General features: G+C 44.3%; 1 protein-coding gene across 1 annotated transcript in view; it reads right to left on the reverse strand.

The window, feature by feature from the left end:
• Window positions 1–1,565: 1,565 nt before the first annotated feature.
• Window positions 1,566–19,124, reverse strand: part of LOC147016716 (uncharacterized) — a 93,456-nt gene continuing 75,897 nt past the window's right edge. The window contains exons 10-13 of the mRNA XM_085847950.1: window positions 15,989–16,122; window positions 10,242–10,323; window positions 6,109–6,375; window positions 1,566–2,473 (exon numbers count right to left, since the gene is read on the reverse strand). Coding sequence (XP_085704076.1) covers window positions 1,914–2,473; window positions 6,109–6,375; window positions 10,242–10,323; window positions 15,989–16,122 — 1,043 coding nt within the window. The 3' untranslated portion in view covers window positions 1,566–1,913. The remainder of the gene's footprint in view (window positions 2,474–6,108; window positions 6,376–10,241; window positions 10,324–15,988; window positions 16,123–19,124) is intronic.

Raw genomic sequence — 19,124 nt, forward strand, 5'->3', positions numbered from 1 at the left:
CCTTGATAAATGTATCCAGTATATTAATTAAGCATTGTTGTACTTGTTGTTTATTAAATATGAAAGAATTGTTTAGTCCTCATTTCCCCATTTGATTATTATTATTATTATTATTATTAAACTTTCATTATAAACCAGGTGCTGCATCTTGACATATTTTCAGGTACATATAATATTACCACTTGGTGATTCAATCAGTAAAACCCTGCAGAGCTCTGTAACCAGGGCATGGTCAGTTGTTGAGAGGCTGTGGGGGTATGATGCCATTTTAAAAATTGATCTTCAGTGTTCCTTCAGAATGACTCATCTTTTAATTTTGATTCTGTAGAAATATTAATGTTGATTCACAAAATATAAAGCATTAAAAATTAATGTGTAATCTTGCATCAAAGTTTTTCTTTCAAAAAAATTTATTACCTGATCCAACCTCTCAGCTTTTGTCGGTAACCAAATTAGCATCCTTCTCGATCTCCAGCTCTGTAATACACATCTCTCCTTATAAAGAATGATAATATATTTCTCATATTTGAGAAATACTCCATATAATCTTCAATCATAGTTAAACACAGAAGTCCGTTGGAGGTTAGAGCGTTAGACCGAACCAATTGTTTGAAAGAAAATTCATTCATCGGCATTGTAAGGTTCATCTACCCCTTTATTTATCAACACTACCTTTTCAAAACATTCCTCATTCAACGTTTGCAATCTTCGATTCATTTCCATTACATCTGGAACCTCTATCCTAATTCTTGCATCTTTCAGTACAAACCGTCCGAGTAATTTGTGTAAATTCTCATAATTACACTTCATTAACCAACTTAACATCTAATCGCTTTCCCTTTTATTCATCTCCAGTGCAACTTCTGTCCTGAGATCAGCATCTCTTCTGATTTTTGTATATCTTTCGAGTTCTCCGATTATATTTATTACTTTTAAAAGCACGTCAAAACTTGTTTTTTTTTAAATCCTGTAACCATTTATTACAAAGAAAATCACATCACCACTCTTTGTACATCTACCTCATGATTTATCGTTACTGTCTTTTCAGCCTGGTTTTTTTGTCCCTCATAAACTCATATTTTAAGTCAAACTTATTTATGAACAAAAATAGCTTCTGACAATATTTTCTTCATCTTTTCTACTTTCATACATTGCTCTCCACTTAAATATTCTCCTGTAAGCATTTTTACTTTTCATGTCGTAAAATTTGCTTGCTTTCAATTCTGCTGCCTTTTCTTTACTTTTCTTCCCATCATTAGAAAGATATCCACACTCATCCTAAAGAGAACTGCTCATTTCTAAACTTTAACACTCAACAACAGCAGTTATTTTGTCAATGTCAGGATTACACTTGTGAGGCTGATCATGCCTGTAGTTAAAAAAAAATTCCATAAGAACAGTACTGATATTATTAAAAAAAATTAATTACCATCATTACGACATGCTGCCATCCCAAAAAAGATGAAGAAGATGCAGAAAATAGGAAAAAGGAGAAGAGGAAGAGGAAGAGGAAGAGAAAGAGGAAGAAGAAGAAGAAAAGCATCAAGTGAAAGATGAAACAAATCTATTAAATGAGGTTTATTTTTACTTATGCAAAGCCCAATGAGTGCATTTGCATCATGAAAAAAAACAACATGGCTAAAAATAACATCATTCATAACCTCAGAATTATGTTTTTTTATCATAACAATAACACCATGCAAATCATGATGATCTATTACTAAAACTTCATTAACCGGTGCCCTTGTTACGACGGAAGTACAGAACAGGTATGTTGCGAGATACCCTCTGTTCACAAAATACTTTTTTATTGGTAGAGCTGTAACATTTTCAATAGATATCAGTCATCAAATGCAACTGTCACAACACTAAATGTGGTTCTTCATAAAGAAGCAATAGTTAGTTACCTGACATTAAAATTGCAGTGCAGACACAGGAAGCCGATCTGACACTCCAAGCAGTGGTGGACAGGCAAGTTGTATGAGGCCTTGCCAGCGTACATGCGTACGAATGTGGCGCGTTAGGTTTGAGGACTGCGAGAAGCGCTTCCCACAGCGATCACAGCGGTAGGGGCGTTCTCCTGTGTGTGTGCGTCGGTGGCGGATCAAATTGGAGGACTGCGTAAAGCGTCGACCACAAAGTTCACATGCAAACGACCCAGTATACATTCTTTGCTCCCCACCCTCATTTCCCTCTATGCTCTCGCCTCTTGCAACACTTTCCCTTCTCTCCAGACCTATTTGACCATGGCCACCACCTCGACTGCGTGATGCCTTTGTGCCTCGTGTTCGTGCTTGGTGTTTGTTCCCGGATTGACGTCTATTTTGTTTGCTTGGTAGTGACAGTGGGACAGGAAATGCATGAGGAGGTGGTAGAGGTGGCAGAGGAAGTGGCGATGGAGCCCGAATGGTCTCTGGGTTGGTGGTTGACAAAGCAGATGTTGAGGCCTCCGGATTGATGTCTTCCTGGTTCTCTGCAAAACAAACATAATAAAAGCAAGTAGAGGTACATTCAAAGTACACCGCTCCCATGCCAAATAAATAAAAAACAAAGCCTCCAGTGCGCGACATTGCCGGGACGCCTAATGCCGCTGTGCAGCACATGGAGACGTAATTGGGAGGGAGCAGTGTACACTAATTGATGAATTCATTGCACAAATAGAATAAATTAAAATCGTAAAATAATTAATTTCTTAATTAATTGGATAATAGCATACCTAAACCACCACAGTTTCATCCCAATCTGTAACTTTTTGAAAAATAATTAATCGAAAAATTAAATAATTAATCAATTAATTGATTAATCAATAAATCAAAAACACCATTTGTAACCAAATCACGTGGTCAATGTCATGTCCAAATATCAGCTTCCTCACTCAAAAGGTGCCTGAGATATTGGCCAGATGAGAAACCAAATAAATAACGAATAAATCAATAATAATTAAGTAATTAATCGATTAATTGATTAATAAAAAAAAAATTTAAATACCATTTATGCAAAAGCAGATCTTCACTTTTGTCCCCAAATTTCAGCTTCCTAGCTCAAAGAATGGCTGAGATATTGCACGGACAAACAAACAAGAAAAAGACATCGTACAGAGCACGATACTTGCAAAATCCATCCCCCCTCTCCAAAGGTTGCCATGGATACATCAAATTGTCTATTTCATAAAGATCAATAATGATAGTCTTAAATCTTAATCAAAGCTCAGGTCAATCGGATGAAAATGGATTCTTTTTCAGATTGAAATTGATGAATTTAGAATATTGACCTTGAGTTGACCTTTGACATTTTGACCTCAAAACTAGCTCCTTTCACAATTCAGTGATGGACTATGCAAATCATGTTCAATTTTCAAGTGAATAGGATGTAAATTGATGATTTTTCAGTTGAAAGTTGATGATTTTAGAAGTTTGATCTTGAGTTTACCTTTGATCTTTTGATCTCAAAAATAGTTGGTTTCCCAATTTAGTGATGTGCTATGCAATTGCTGTTTAATCCCTAAGTCAATCGGATGAAAAATGATAATTTTTCAGATAAAAATTGAGGCTTTTAGAAGTTTGACCTTTTGACCTCAAATCGTTGGTTTCTAAATCCAGTGACACAATATGGAAATCTTGCTCAAATTTCAAGTCAATCGGATGAAAAATGATTTTAGAAATTTGACCTCAAGATGGCCTTTGACCTTTGACCTCAAAATTAATAGGCTTCTCAGTTGAGACGACCTCAGCACCTTGGTAAAGTTTCATGACGCTCAGTTTAGAATTGTGAACTGTAGGCGATAAACAGACAGACAGAATAACAAAATAGACTGACCAATATACTTGAAAAATCTTCGATTTTGCAAGTAACAAACAAGAAAGAAAACAAGCGGAGTAAAAACTGCGTACTCCCTTCCTTTGGCACCCGGCGATGATGGCATGCATCACCTGGATATGGAATGGAAGGAGCGGTGCACAACAAGTATAGGTACATTCAAAGTACACCGCCCCCATGCCAAACAAAAAAATAACAAATCCACCAGCGTGCGACATCGCCAACGCGCCTTTGGTGCCTGGCGACGCCGCCTTGCAGCATATGAAGATGGAATTGGGAGGGAGCGGTGTACAATAATTGATTGATTAATTTCATCATTAAAATTCCTAGCTCAAAAGGTGCCTGAGATATGCCAGGTTGAGAAATAAAATAAATAAATAATAAATCGACAATAACTAAGTGATTAACCAATTAATTGATTAATGAAAAAATAAATAAATAACGTTTTTGCCAAAGCACATCTTCACTTTTGTCCCCAAATTTCAGCTTCTTAGCTCAAAGGAGAGCTGAGATATTCGCTCGAGCAAACAAACAAACAAACAAGCAAAAAAATGGATGGAGTAAAAACTGAGTACTCCCTTTGGTGCCTGGCGATGACGTCATGCATCACCTGGATATGGAATTGGGAAGAAGTGTACAACAAGCAGAGCTACATTCAGAGTTCACCACCCCCATGTGAAATAAATAAATAACATATCCTCCAGCGCGATGCCGCCGTGCAGCACATGGACACATGGAGACGGAATTGGGATGGAGCGGTGCACTTCTGAGGTGAATGTGTACAAATACTACTTAGTTTATGCGTACAAATCTATTTCTGAGGGGAATGTGTATAAATGATACTTACTCACCATGCAGCATGTGGAGACGGACTTGGGAGAGAGCGGCGCACAATAATTGTTTAATTTTTTTAAAAAAATTGTAAAGTTATTAATTTCTTCATCAATTGGCTAATAGCACACCAAAACCACCACTGTTTCATCTGAATCTAACTTTTTGAAACAATCAATCGAAAAATTTAACAATTAATCCATTAATGAAGAAATCCGAAACACCATTTGTAGTTTTATTTGTAACTTAAAAAACACCAGAACTTTCACATCCTCTTCAATCTCATACTTCCCTCCAGGTCTTCATGACAGCTGTGAACCACCATCTCAGATTGTTCGCAATCCAAAACCATAATATTTTCTTCCCACGTTAACCACCCCAAATCGCTCCTAATTTTCCAGTTTTTCCTCCTTGGAATTTCCTTCTCCATGCATAAGTGTTTTTCTTCTCGTTTTTGTCTATGATGTCATGATCCGTTCAGTGTGCTTGCTCTCCCACGAGCCTCGATTATGTATACAAAAATTAATTAAATTGGGAAGGAAAGCCAGTTAGAAAATATGTTTACCTCCGCCGCTGAAGGTGAAGGAGGTTATGTTTTCACTCCTTTCTGTCTATTTGTGGACAGGTTCGGTATATGACAAGGACGAACTGATTCGATTTTGGTGAAGATCCGGATCCAGATCCGGATACTAGAACTTTTAAAGTGATCCTTCACCATTGAGAGATAGGGCTAAACCGATATATAGCACGATATCTCAAAAGGTTGTGGACGGATTCGGACGAAACTTGGTGGGCATGTTGGGTGAGTCGCAAGGACAAATTGATTCGATTTTGGTGAAGATCCGAATGTGGATCTGGATACAAAAATTATTCTTCACCATTGAAAGATAGGGCCAAAAACGACACAGTACTGAATAGCATGATATTTCAAAAATGTATTTGGCCCGATACATTCTCGTGGATCAGGCATTAACGTGGATCAGGCGTGGATCAGGGAGGTATGCACTCTACCGAGTGCCCTTCTAGTTATTGTCTGTTTTATTTCTAGAATAATGTTAATTTGTGTTGCCTGATGTTTTTATTTTTGAAGTATGGCCTCAAGCAATGGCTTAAAAGTAATAATTAGGTTGCATGGGATGGATTCTTGACTTTTCAAAAGGAGTGGAGGTAATGCAGCATTGCCACAAAAAGTAGAGAGGATATGTTACTGTAACACAACAGCAGCCTTTACTTAAGTCAGGCCAAGTCAGCAATCAAACCCAGACTGTGCAACTCAATGGTGGGCACACCAACAAATGAGCCATCTGGCTGGCCTCTGCCAATACAACATACTACAAGGTCATGAACTAACTACCACCACCCACAATGCCAGCCAAAATGCATGAAAAAATAACAAAAACAGTTTGACATGATACTAAATCATATTACCAGTTACCGCCCTGAGTGAAGTCCCCAGAATACCTGATAAAACGTCAGATTCTCCCCAGAATTCCTCATTTGCATCTTGTGCTCCCCATTCAGGCCACTCCCTATAACTGCAATCTTCAGTTCCACCTGACACTCCTACAAGCATCTCGCCACTGTTCATGCCTTCCTCGTTCGGTTCCTCTTTCCCCATCTCTTCTTCGCCATTGTGTTCTCTCTCTCCACCATTACTTTCTTGAGGGTCCAGTTTGAGCTCCCAGCCCCCCAGACCCATTAAGCTGGGTTCTGGAATATCATTGAAACCTGTGAAATAAAAATAGGTTCAACAAAGAAAGGACGTCTTTGTCTGCAGGATGATTTCAATCAAAATGCTCTGTGTATGAAAATACTGTAATATATATTTTTAATATGGTTTTGCTTTTTTTCTTCTAAACATCAGTACAAAGATCATATATTATATTATGTTCACCGGACATTATTCAATGATATAACTAGAGGGGGAGCACTCGGGAGAGTGCAAAACCTCCGCCGCCAATACTGCTGGGTCACTCAAGTGAACCTTATATCTTATTCATTAAATATGATGTCAACAGTGCTGACAGTTATAGTTCTTTTCTCCAACATTTTGGGGGAGGAGGGGGGGTTGGAAATCACTTTAAAACATGTAAAAATGCAAAAAAAAAAATCGAAATTTTGTTGAAAAAAAGTTGCAAAAATTTTTTTTCTCTAACAATTTTTTGGGGGGATTGGAAATCACTTAAAACATGTAGAAATGCAAAAAAAATATTTTTTTCTTTTTTTTGGGGGGGGGGTAACAATTTTTTTTGGGGGGGGGGTTGGAAAACACTTAAAACATGTAAAAATGCAAAAAAAAAATTTTCTCAAACTATTTTTGGGGGGGGGGGTTGTAAATCACTTAAAATATGTAGAAATGCAAAAAAAAAAATTTTTCTCTAACAATTTTTTTGGGGGGGTAACAATTTTTTTGGGGGGGGGGTTGGAAATCACTTAAACATGTAGAAATGCAAAAAAAATATTTCTTTTTTCTCTAACAATTTTTTTTGGGGGGGAGGGCAGGGGGGACCAAGCCCAAAATTTAATGGCATGATCCTTGGACCATACCTAACCCCCCCCATCAAGTTTCATCGAAATCCGTCGAGGAGTTTTTCCGTAATACTGTTCACAAACAAACAAACAAACAAACAGAAAGGGGTGAAAACAGTAACCTCCATCCATCTTCGAAGATGGCGGAGGTTAATAACTGGTGCAAGGAAATTTTCACATTGTATGAAAAAAAATGACGGCATTAAACACAAAATAATTTGTGAAATTAGACTTTAAATGCCCTCTCAAGCCTTTCTACCAGTAAATTAATTCAGGCCCTGGTGCCGGCCGGCCCTAGAGATGAGCAAAAAGAATCCTTGCATGTCAATTTGTATCTCTCACATGCCGAGGCTGAGCTATCTCGCCGTGTGCATGGTGCAGAAATTGATGGAGGTATTTTTTTTTATGCTGCCAAACACACCTTCTCTAATGTTTGAAGAAACTTTTAAAATTTCAGAGCTAAAACAAAAAAAAAAAAAATCCTTCAGCAGTCATTGATCAGCGTTTTCTCCATCCAATGCGATACACAATATACGTCTCTGGGTGGTGTCCGGGTATTGTCCCTATCCCATGTTGGTTTGATCAAAAATGTTGGCCAATAGGGCGATCTACTAAAGTTTCTCGAAAGCAGACTTTTATTTGCCATTCCTAGGTAAGACTGATACTGTTGTGTTTGTTAACCAACTGGTGAATAAAGCAAACACCAATGTTATCTTCATTTTGAGAGTTACATGGGTAGAAAGTAAACAAAAAACAAACCAAAAAAGGTTTTGCAACAGTTGAAAGCATTATCGATGCTTCCAAAGTATGTCTCAGGCAATGAATAGAAGAATATGTATTTGTAAGAAAGCTCGACGAGGTAATCCAATATTATTAGGTTGATAAATTACTCGACGCAAATGGCAACCAAAGGCTCTTTTGTACTATCTTTGTTTGCAGTCAAGCAATTTGTGTCAGGACAGAAGGATGAGCCAACAGGGCCATGTGCACAGGATGTTATTGGGCAGTGTAGTTTCCAAGGCTCATATCACAGGCATGCGCAACGTGCTTTGCCATGTTATACGTGATGACGCATGGGCATCAACTTCATAAAATAAAATATCCAGGGCAGAAACGAAAATTCTTGGCAATGGTAGTCTTGTCGAGCTGACTTTTTGGAATCCTGAATAAATTATTTCAATCAGTCACTGCAACAATGAATACAAGGCACAAGTTTACAGCAAGCAATCAGAACAGCAGGCCATACAAGCAACCTCAAATTTACTTACTTAATAAGTAACAGACACTTTTTGTACGTTTCCCTTTTACTCTTAACTATGACAAGCTTATCATTGATGATTTAATGATCAAGTTTCACAACTGTCACAATAAGCTTTTGCATCTTTCATTGTTGCCTCCACCAGCGAAGGTGGTTGGAGGTTATGTTTTTCACCCCTGTCTGTCTGTTTTTCTGTGAATACGATATTTCAAAAAGTTGTGGACGAATTCAGACGACACTTGGTGGACAGGTTGGGTGTGTGACAAGGAAGAATTGATTTAATTTTGGTGAAGATCTGAATCCAATAATTTCTTTAGTGTTTCTGCACCATTGAGGGATGGGGCCAAACGTGATATACTTATATCGCACGATATCTCAACAAGCTGCGGATGGATTTGGACGAAACTTGGTGGACAGGTTGGGTGTGTGAGAAGGCCAATCAATTTGATTTTGTTGAAGATCCGAATCCAGATCCGGGAACGAGAAGTTGTTAATTACCTTTGCTAACGAAGGTGGAAGGGAGTTATGTTTTCACCTCTGGCTGTCTGTTTGTGTGCAGGATATCTCAAAAAGTTGTCGTCAGTTTCGGATGAAATTTGGTAGGAAGGTTGGGTGTTTGACAAGGACGAACTGATTAGATTTTGATGAAGATCCTGATCCAGCAACTAGAATTTTTAAAGTGATTCTTCACCATTGAGAGGTGGGACCAAAACCGATATAAAGCATGATATTTCAAAAAGTTGGAGACGAGTTATGACAAAACTAGGTGGATGAGTTAGTTCGGTGACAAGAACAAGCCGCTTATATTTTGGTTCAGGTCTGGATCAAGATCCGACCCATGAGTGAGATATAAAATGTAAACTGTTCAGCCTGACAGAGGTAATGTACTCAACTGCCATTCCAGTTTTCAACCATGCTTTCCTTCATCTACAATATTGGAATTGCGTGTGTGTGTGTGTGTGTGTGTGTGTGTGTGTGTGTGTGTGTGTGTGTGTGTGTGTGTGTGTATGTGTGTGTGTGTGTGTGTGTGTGTGTGTGTGTGTGTGTATATATATATATATATCTGTCTATAGATATAGATATATTGTTGCTGTTCTGCAAAACTGCATGCCTCCAAGACAATAGCAACCAACATACAGTGATCCCCAGGCAGTTCTTTCATTAGACTTCGAGCAGTCAGACCTTCCCCTCATATCTAGTGGGTTAACGGGACGAAGTGCGTTGTGTGGATCTTTTCGCTCGGTCTAATTCTATCTCTATCTTATATTCCGATTTCCATTCCAACTCTTTTCTTTTAGTCATGGTACAAATCAAATCAAGCAAACAAGCAAGCAAACACACACGACGTGAATAGCAAACACCCGCACGGCCTCCCATGGCTTAGAACCAACACACTTCCTCCACTATAAACACTACACACTGTACAGCACATGCATGGTGCACCATTATTTCATTCAAATCTGCACGCCAATTTCCAATGAAATCTCACCTTGCTCACCCCTCGCTCACCATCTCGACCAACAACACCTCCCTCACACGGGAAAAATATTCCCACACCACCTTGTTCCTCTGTGTAGATACAATTCGCCACGTAACAGAGGCGTGCTGCACGGCTCAAGGTACTCGGACCATGTGATGCGGGGACAAGCCACGGATGTTCACAGCATCAACCGCACCTCGCCGGGGGTGTCCCGAATGGGCACGCGGGATTGATACGACCCTCGTCCAGTCGCCAGAACATGGTAGGACGGGCAGTGAGGGAAGGGGGAGTGGTGGTCGTGGGAAGAGCGGTCGGGGAGTGCGGTACGTTGCTCCGGGCCGTGTCGCGCCAGTTGTGCGAATGAGATCTCTTCTAGCCCCAGGAGCCTGGCAGGGCGTGGCTGGGACCGCTGTGGCGCAATAGAGAAGCGGGATTCGGGTCGTCACCCAACCCTTCGCCCGGGGCGTATCAAAGGCGGATCGTGGAGCCGTCCGCCATCTTTTTTGCCTGTCTGCCTCGCCCTCCCCTTCGCCTCTCTGCTTCGCCCGCTTCTTCACTGCTCCTCGTTGTCTGCCCATCGCTGGATCTACACTCGTGGTTGGTGTGCGACAGACGTTCTTCTGGGGCCAGTGCGGAGCACACGTTTCCACGAGCCCCGGCAAAGTGACTAAGCAGGAGATAACATGCTGACTGTTGAGGTGGGAACACTCAAGCGGAGTGTCCCACAGAGGTACACGCCACACTCACAGACCTATGCACGACTAGGCTAGGGATCTCTTACCTCACACATTTTCTCTCCTCTCTCTCTTTCCACCCCTCTATCTTGTCCCCTTTTGACGCACAAAAGAGCATCTGACTGATTCGCAATCACAGTTTCCCCTGGCACGACACCGCACCCCCCATATTGCACGACACCGCACCCCCCATATTGCACGACACCACACCTCCCAATCCCACACCTTAGACACCAGTATTTCTCCCTCCAACCTCCCCCGAAGCGTACTTGGTTGCGTTGGTCGGCCGACCGTGCCAGGTATTGCGAGACTGTTAGTCCTCATCTGCTCTCTTTCTTTTTGGCTATCTAATCTTCCTAGGGTTTGTGTGTGTATATGTGATGACGCCTGTCGTGGCATAAGTTGACATTGCAGAAGTGATAATGGGATAAGTCTGCTCTGTGTCTGCTTTTGTAAATTGCTAGCCTTTTGTCACACCCCACAAATTCCTTGCTATCCCTGCTGCACAAAACAATAAACCCAATTTACTGTGCCACATACCTTTCCTCACTTGAGTGTAAATAAATGGTTTGTGTAGAAATGTTCCCAGCTCGTTTTTGTCTTTTCCTTCATTGGTCCAGCATGGTTCGTATGCGAGCCTAGTCAGGACGTTATCCCCCAACAATCTGTTTTTTTAGCCGGTAAGTCCTTGGGCAGTTACGCTCAGCTGCATCTGATCCGGTGAGGTGATCCGGTATGAACAAGGCGTACCGATGGCGTATCCCCCGGTAATTAGATCACGTGACCATTAGGTAAACGGTATTCATTTGACGGAGAACCCTAAGTCACGTGGTCGAGTTATTGGCGTTCACGGTTGATTAACGACCCGTCACATCACGAAGTTATTCGTGTGCGACGGCCTGCGATTCCGGAGAGTCTGATGGAAACCCGAGGTTGCCTACCCCTTCGTGGTCTTCTTGCCCCCGACTCCAGGTCATCAACAACACACACGAACACACACACACACACACACACACACACACACACACACACACACACACACACACACACACACACACACACACACACACACACACACACACACACTGCCATTTATTGGTATTGATAGATACGTGTGTGTTTGTGTGTGTGTGTGTGTGTGTGTGTGTGTGTGTGTGTGTGTGTGTGTGTGTGTGTGTGTGTGTTCACGTGTGTGTGTTTCTCCTCCATAACTCCAAAACCATGAATCCCAGCAGCCTGAAACTTTGCATGCATACAAAGAAAACTCCAAAGAAATGCATGACTGAAAATTGGGTGTTTGGGTTAATTAAAACACCCCTTTTGAGGATAATTAACAGCCTTATTTAATTACATCCTTTATCAGGCGCATCCTTGGTCATCGCTCTCGATGGGGTCTTAAGACATATCCAAGGTAACTTTGCTGGGGTCTGAAGCAACCATGATTTTTGGCCTGCTCAACCATGCCCTGACTTGGAACAGGCCGCAACGATTTCTTTATGATGAAGTTTTTTTTTCACTTTAATCACTCATGTTACTGAATTCCTGTTCATCAGAGCTACGAATCACTGGTTACATTGCAATGCTTGTATACGCCCGGAGACATGAGCGTTCTTTAATTTATTTAATTTCCGCACAAGCAATCACTGCGAGAATCTCTTAAACTAAGCAAAATTACAAAATTTAAGCCAAAATTTAAGCCCTTAATTACAATTACAAAATAGAATCGAACTTGCAAGCAGTTCCCACTCCTAAAAAAGTGTTCATCTGTCTAATTCGGACATATTTGACATTTTGGGCATCTCTGAGAGGTGTATGTTTAATATGACGGTTTGGTGATTGCCAATTGTGTGCCAAACAAGCCGTTTCTTCTCAACCATTTTGTCGGAGTGCTTAAGCCACTTGGCGAGTGCTCTACAATGTTCGCACTGTCACTGAATACTATAAATTGATCGACTTGAACAATGTTCAGGAGTCACTCGCCTGCTTTGGCCACGTGTTGTTCTGCAATGCCAGTGGCGGTGGCTGGCTCGCTGAAAATGTGAAATTTTATTTCCCAGGATGTTTCCCCTCTTTGTACGTTCTTCCATTATATGACCTGTCACTTCGGCAGAGATAAATACAAATAAAAATTAAACGTTTCGCTTTTAAAAGTTTCTTTAACCGTTTCGTGGAGTGCTTAGTGAAGCCACTTGACGCGTTCTTCCAGTTTCAATGGCGATACCACGGTTCTGTCCTGGAGGTAGGAAGGCAAAATAAATTATATGACCACAATGAGAAAAAAATCTATTCAGTTATGAAATAATGAATCGCCACACCATAGCAGGAAAGCCGAGAGGTATGCATGCTCACTCTGTGTAGGCTAGATTCGAATCCCGACCCAGTTATAAACTGTTATCGTGGTGTTTCATCGGCAGGGTGATTCATAAATGTGTGTATTGTCTCTCGAATGGATGATAAACTGGGCATCACATCTCCCAGAATCTCTCACCACTCTCCCTCCCTACCCTACTCCCTCTCTCAAACCCCTATCCCCCTTTCCAGCACTGGCTCTGTCTCTCTCTGTCTGTCTCTGTCTCTGTCTCTGTCTCTGTCTCTGTCTCTGTCTCTGTCTCTGTCTCTGTCTCTGTCTCTGTCTCTGTCTCTGTCTCTGTCTCTGTCTCTGTCTCTGTCTCTGTCTCTGTCTCTGTCTCTGTCTCTGTCTCTCTCTCTCTCTCTCTCTCTCTCTGTCTCTCTCTCTCTCTCTCTCTCTCTCTCTCTCTCTCTCTCTCTCTCTCTCTCTCTCTCTCTCTCTCTCTCTCCTCTCTCTCTCACCCCTCTCTCTCTCACCCCTCTCTCTCTCACCCCTCTCTCTCTCTCACCCCTCTCTCTCTCTCACCCCTCTCTCTCACCCCTCTCTCTCACCTCTCTCTCTCACCCCTCTCTCTAGCCCCTCTCTCTCTCTCTCACCTCTCTCTCTCTCACCCCTCTCTCTCTCTCTCTCACCCCTCTCTCTCTCTCACCCCTCTCTCTCTCTCACCCCTCTCTCTCTCTCTCACCCCTCCCTCCCTCTCTCACCCCTCCCTCCCACAGTGTGTAGCAGCATTTGATAATGCGTCACTCTCCCTACCCTCCTCCCCTCCTCACTCTTTCCCCCTTCCTAGCTTCCCCTGCCTCCTCCCTCCACCCTCTCCCCTCTCCCCCCTCCCTGCCTCCTCCCCCACTTCCCTGCCTCCTCCCTCCCCCTCCCTGCATCCTCTCTCCCCCTCCCTGCCTCCTCTCTCCCCCTCCCTGCCTCCTCTCCCCCCCTCCCTGCCTCCTCTCTCCCCCCCTGCCTGCCTCCTCTCTCCCCCCCTGCCTGCCTCCTCTCTCCCCCCTGCCTTTCTCCTCTCTCCCTCCACCTCCCTACCTCCTCTCTCCCCCCATCCCTGCCTCCTCTCGGGAAGGCAGCGTGAGAGAGGGGAAGGCAGCGTGAGAGAGGGGAATGCATCGTGAAGGGAGAGGAAGGCAGCGTGAGGGGAGGAGAAGGCAGCATGAGAGAGGGCAAGAAGCATCAGGGGAGGGCAAGACAGCGTTAGGGGTGGGGGAAGAGAGCATGAGGGGGGAGGAAGACAGCACAAGGGTAGGGGAAGGCAGTGTGGGAGAAATGGAAGGTAGACTGAGGGGAGGGGGATGGAAGGCAGCATATCATGCCACCACCGGGGTGATAAAACGTTCCCAAACAGGAATGTTTTCTTTTTAACTGCCATGTTCTATATGAAACCCAGAGGGAGCATTTAAAAATTAAAACCCTTGCTATCTACCTGGCAGAGGCCTGCATGCATGCCCACACATGTAGCAAGCTTTACACTCCTCCGGTCGACTCACTCTGAATCGGATTTGTAAATGCTCCACTCTGGGGAAGCCGTTTTAAATTCAAAACTAAACCGTCAGTCCTTAACAGTCCCCAATAAGCATTCCTCCAACCTCCTCACTGTCCATGCTCACTGTGCATGTGCATCGGCAATATACTCATCCTTTCACTTGCACAGATTTCCTCACACCCGCACTGCACGGCACGTCCCGCATGGCTTCAGTGCCGCAGCAAGTCTGCTCACCGCATGTAAAAATACACGGTTCGCGAGATGGCTGCGTAACCTCCTCCATAGCGCCACACATCATGAGCCCAGGTGCGAGTTTGGACCGCGTGCCCGCTAAACTCGCACACCGCACACACATAACCAAGCATGCAGGCACGTACAACCCCACGAAGAGTTATTTGTATCCATTTGTACCACGACCGTGTGTGCTGTCCAACTACCTCTGTTTGCAGCAACTGCCGACTCTCAATACATTGCAGCAACCATTCATATATTTGCATTAATATTTTGTAATCAATCAAAGTTAATTTTAATGCTTTGCTTACATCAATACACTTAGTTATAATCATCGCTAATTCATGAAAATTTTCAGATTGCACTCCAAATTTCGACACATTTAAGTCACGAGATCCGATTCTCCAATCCGAAATCATAGTTTGATTATGTGCTTTAATTAGTTTGTGAGAACAAATCATGTTTCCATGACAAGGCATGTTTGAATTGGCCAAATCAATATGGTGGCGAAAACCCCCCATGAGGCGAAGTTTGGCTGACCAAGGATAAGCCTTTCGTGGATATAGGCCATTAATTACTTCAAAAAGGGTTGTTTAGATTTACCCAAACACACAATTTTCATTCATGCACTCCCTTGGAGTTCTCTTCGTATGCATGCAAAGTTTGGGGCCCCGAGGTTTCATGGTTTTGGAGTATGAGGAGACACACACTGACATTTAGCATATGCATATATATTATATTGTGACGTCCACGGGACTTGAACAGTCCCGCCAACGTAGAATGAGCCGAAACGATGGAGGCGGTTTATTTATTTATAACCCAAAGATGGCGGTTCTAATCGCTCTACCGCAAACGGGACGAGGAAGGTGGCACGAGTCGCTTTTCACTGAGTTGATAACGTTTATTCCTCTAACCAAAAATAACAAGACTCGGCAAGAAGAGGGATCCGGGGCGATTCGACGGGATGGTGTGGGATCGGGCGTGGGGAAAACACAGACAATTCCAATGAAAAGACAAATCTCAAACCCTCTAAGGTGCCAGGTACACACACACACACACACACACACACACACACACACACACACACACACACACACACACACACACACACACACACACAAAACGCAGCTATTCCTGGTAGTCAGGCTGGACCGTGGTGTGGACGCAACAGTCCTTGGATTGGCGTTGGACGAGCTGGCCTTGCTCTCGTCAGGGGGGCAGGAGAAACAGTGGTGCTGTCGACCTCCTGGTCTTGGCCCAAGTCCGCTCACAGCCGCCAGGGAACCATCTCCGGCGCCAAACCGCGAACAGGAGAGGGAGGCAGGTCCGCCCGCCGTTCGACCCCGTACTCCGAGCCAGCAGAACCCCAGAGCCAACCAAGGTGAGGCACGAGGCTCAGCAAGGCTACAAGACACGAAGAAACCAGGGCCGAATCAGCGCAACAACAAGCACGCTCCCAGCACAACAAACTCCACCCCAAAAAACGGTCTTTCTGTCCCGATCTTCTTCCTCTTCCTTTTCGACCCCGAACAGAACCTTTTTATCCTCCCGTCCTCGTCACTTCCAATCGAGCCGTTTATTGGCCCTCCGCCGTCGCCTTCCGCCAATCGTGATCACGGGGCGGAGCCATCCGCAGCACTGTCCTGTGACGTCACGGCAAGCCTCCAGAGAATACTAAAAGGGGTTTACGCAGACACACTTACCCTATCCCGTATCCCTATCTAATTACGTGACAATTATCATTTCCCCCTTGAAGAAATGGACATTTACTAGACAACTTATCACCACTGAATTGCTACTTATTACATGGAGATCCTGGTACACTCGAACAGCATGGCATACCTAATTAAACATCCTAATTACCCTTTGAATGCATACCCCCCCCTCAAACGTAACACTGCCCCCTCCTCTGGTACCGCAGCTCCTGCAAGGTATATCACAGGCGCTACCGTACCAGCCTTAACACTTACTGACACACCTATTTAACCTAACAAAATAAAGTAGGAGGGGCAATGGGCAGCGAGTCGCAGCTAACTTACCTATCCTGCTTAATGTACTACCCCCTTATGGCCTTATCCTCGCCTAAACAATCATTCATTTTTTTTTTTTTAATTTTTTTTTATTTTATCACATGAGAGCACTGAGCGAAGTTGCACTCCATCCTCTGGATCATTGCTCTTGCCCAACACTCTTCCAGTGATCTGGGGAGGGGAAACAAAAGGTTCCACAAAAAAAAAACACAACACTTATACTTTACATTCCTACTCTAAGCCTTAACGACACTATTCACGGGATATTTATACTTGACCGCCTCCCCCAGTGGATGCTAATAGACCCAGCTTTACCTGGGGAGCCAATTTTCAAATTTGCTTGCCCCAAAATTATGCGGACATCATGCCCTTGCCGCACATGTCAAGTTGTGCGGGATCGAGTGGGACTCATACATCTTCACAACACTCACACCATGGTCATCATCACATTTCTAGGTCATGGTCCTCATTTTAATCATGCAGGCTGAATCCCGTCGTGGCCGTGGGGTGGGTTACCACAAGATAATGGGGGCATCTCAGGTGCAACCATGCCCACAGGTAAGCTTTAGTCCAACCCGGACGTTTCTCCACCCCGGCTCCCTTTGATTCCCACCCCCCTGGTAGCCATCAGCTCTAACCCCGTACAACACACTGGAAGGGGTCTCACTGGCTCCTCTGGCCTTCCTGGGTCGCCAAGGTCCTACCCGCCTTGGTCGCCCAACCAGACCCTCTCCCAGTTGCCTCCAGACACTGTCACCGTGAGCCACCAGGGGTGAATCTCCTTGAAGGGGGTCGCAATTCCCGCTCACCGTGAGCTTCAGCAATCCCTGTGGACAAGCACATCATCCCTACCCACAAAACCCACATGACTCCCCCACCTCATCGGCCTTACATGTGACACCTGCATCTCTAACACTTCACCGACCATAACCTTCCCTGTTACCACACCATGTCCAATAAAAAATCAACGTGTGCACCATACATTTCACTTCTTAACTTGAAACAACTCACACAGCACTTCTCACCGGATTCACGCACCAGCCATTGGACAGCCACTTGTGCCCGCTTTGTTACCAATTACCCACTGTCCCGATTGTCACTCTAAAACCCAGCAGAACTTACAAACCCATGCCAATTTTCCCACAATTCACTATTTTCACCAAGGGAGGGCACTTTGCCACAATCTCAGCAGCCGAGCATGGCCCTATATGCTCAGCCCGATCTAGTTTCCCGGACCCCCGACAGTGATCTCCAGACCCGACCTATGAAAGGGCATCTCGGATAGACCTGGCGGTTCAGCAGGAGGATTCATCCTCTCCGGGCTTGAAAGTCTATGGGAGGGTCTCTCCATCGCTGGGTACCGGCAATATCGTTGCATGCGTCCTCTTCGCCCGCACCGGAAACAACTCCCCATAAAAGGCCCCCGTGGGTATCGGTGTAATGTCTCTTCCGGTTCCGGACCCCCTCGGCCATAATCGAATTGCTCTTTTGGCTGGGCTGGACCCTGCCGCTTTGGCACACCAACTACCGAATTACCCCTTATCAAACTTGACAGTTTCTGGCAAATTTCCTGAAACATTTGGGTAATGCCAATTTCTCCCAGCCCCCCTCCCTGATCCTGGATCTCCGCCTGTCGGATCGTCACCGATGGCCTCTCTGGAACCCGACCCGGCCGACTCCACGAGGCCAGCCTGGAAGCGCACTCGGCCGCTCGGTGAACGGTGGGTGGATCCTGTAACTCCACTAGCGCTCGGACCTCAGGGTCAGGAAGAGCAGCTAAAAATTTCTCGAGTGCCAGTCTGTCCCATGCCTCCACTGTAAGGTCCCGATACGCGATCCTGACTGATTGGTAAACGTCCTGTGCCAGCTCCTGCACTGTCTCACCCGGCTTTAATTTGCGGTGCTGGAGCTGGGCCCGCACCAGATCACAGTTCGCTGCAAACCCAAACCGACGGCTCAACGCCTCGCAAATGTGGGAGCTGGTCAACATCCCCTCCGCGATCACATTTAACACATCTGCGGCTGGTCCCCGCAACGTTGCCACCAAATTCCCTGTACGTTCCCGTTCATTCCACCCATTCAGTCGGGAAATACACTCAAATTGCGTCAGAAAAGCTTCAAGGCTCCCTGACCCGTCAAAATTTACCAGGGGGATCACTTTTACGGTGGCCCGCTTCTCAGTTTCTCCCTTGTCCGAATCCAGCCGAGGGATCAAACACCCTTGTAGCTGCGTATCCAATTTCGGAGCCCACTGTGGCCAAAGATGTTTTGTGGTGAGGGTCTCATGGGTCAATTTTGCTTCTTGTTCCAAACGTTGAATGGACCGATTCACCTCTTCCCGCAGGATCTTCTGGGCCTGCACAACCTCCTCCAAGG

This window comes from Eptatretus burgeri, chromosome 11 (assembly GCF_056783735.1).
Source record: "Eptatretus burgeri isolate ZD-2024b chromosome 11, Ebu_testis_v1, whole genome shotgun sequence".
Classification (NCBI taxonomy): Eukaryota; Metazoa; Chordata; class Myxini; order Myxiniformes; family Myxinidae; genus Eptatretus; species Eptatretus burgeri.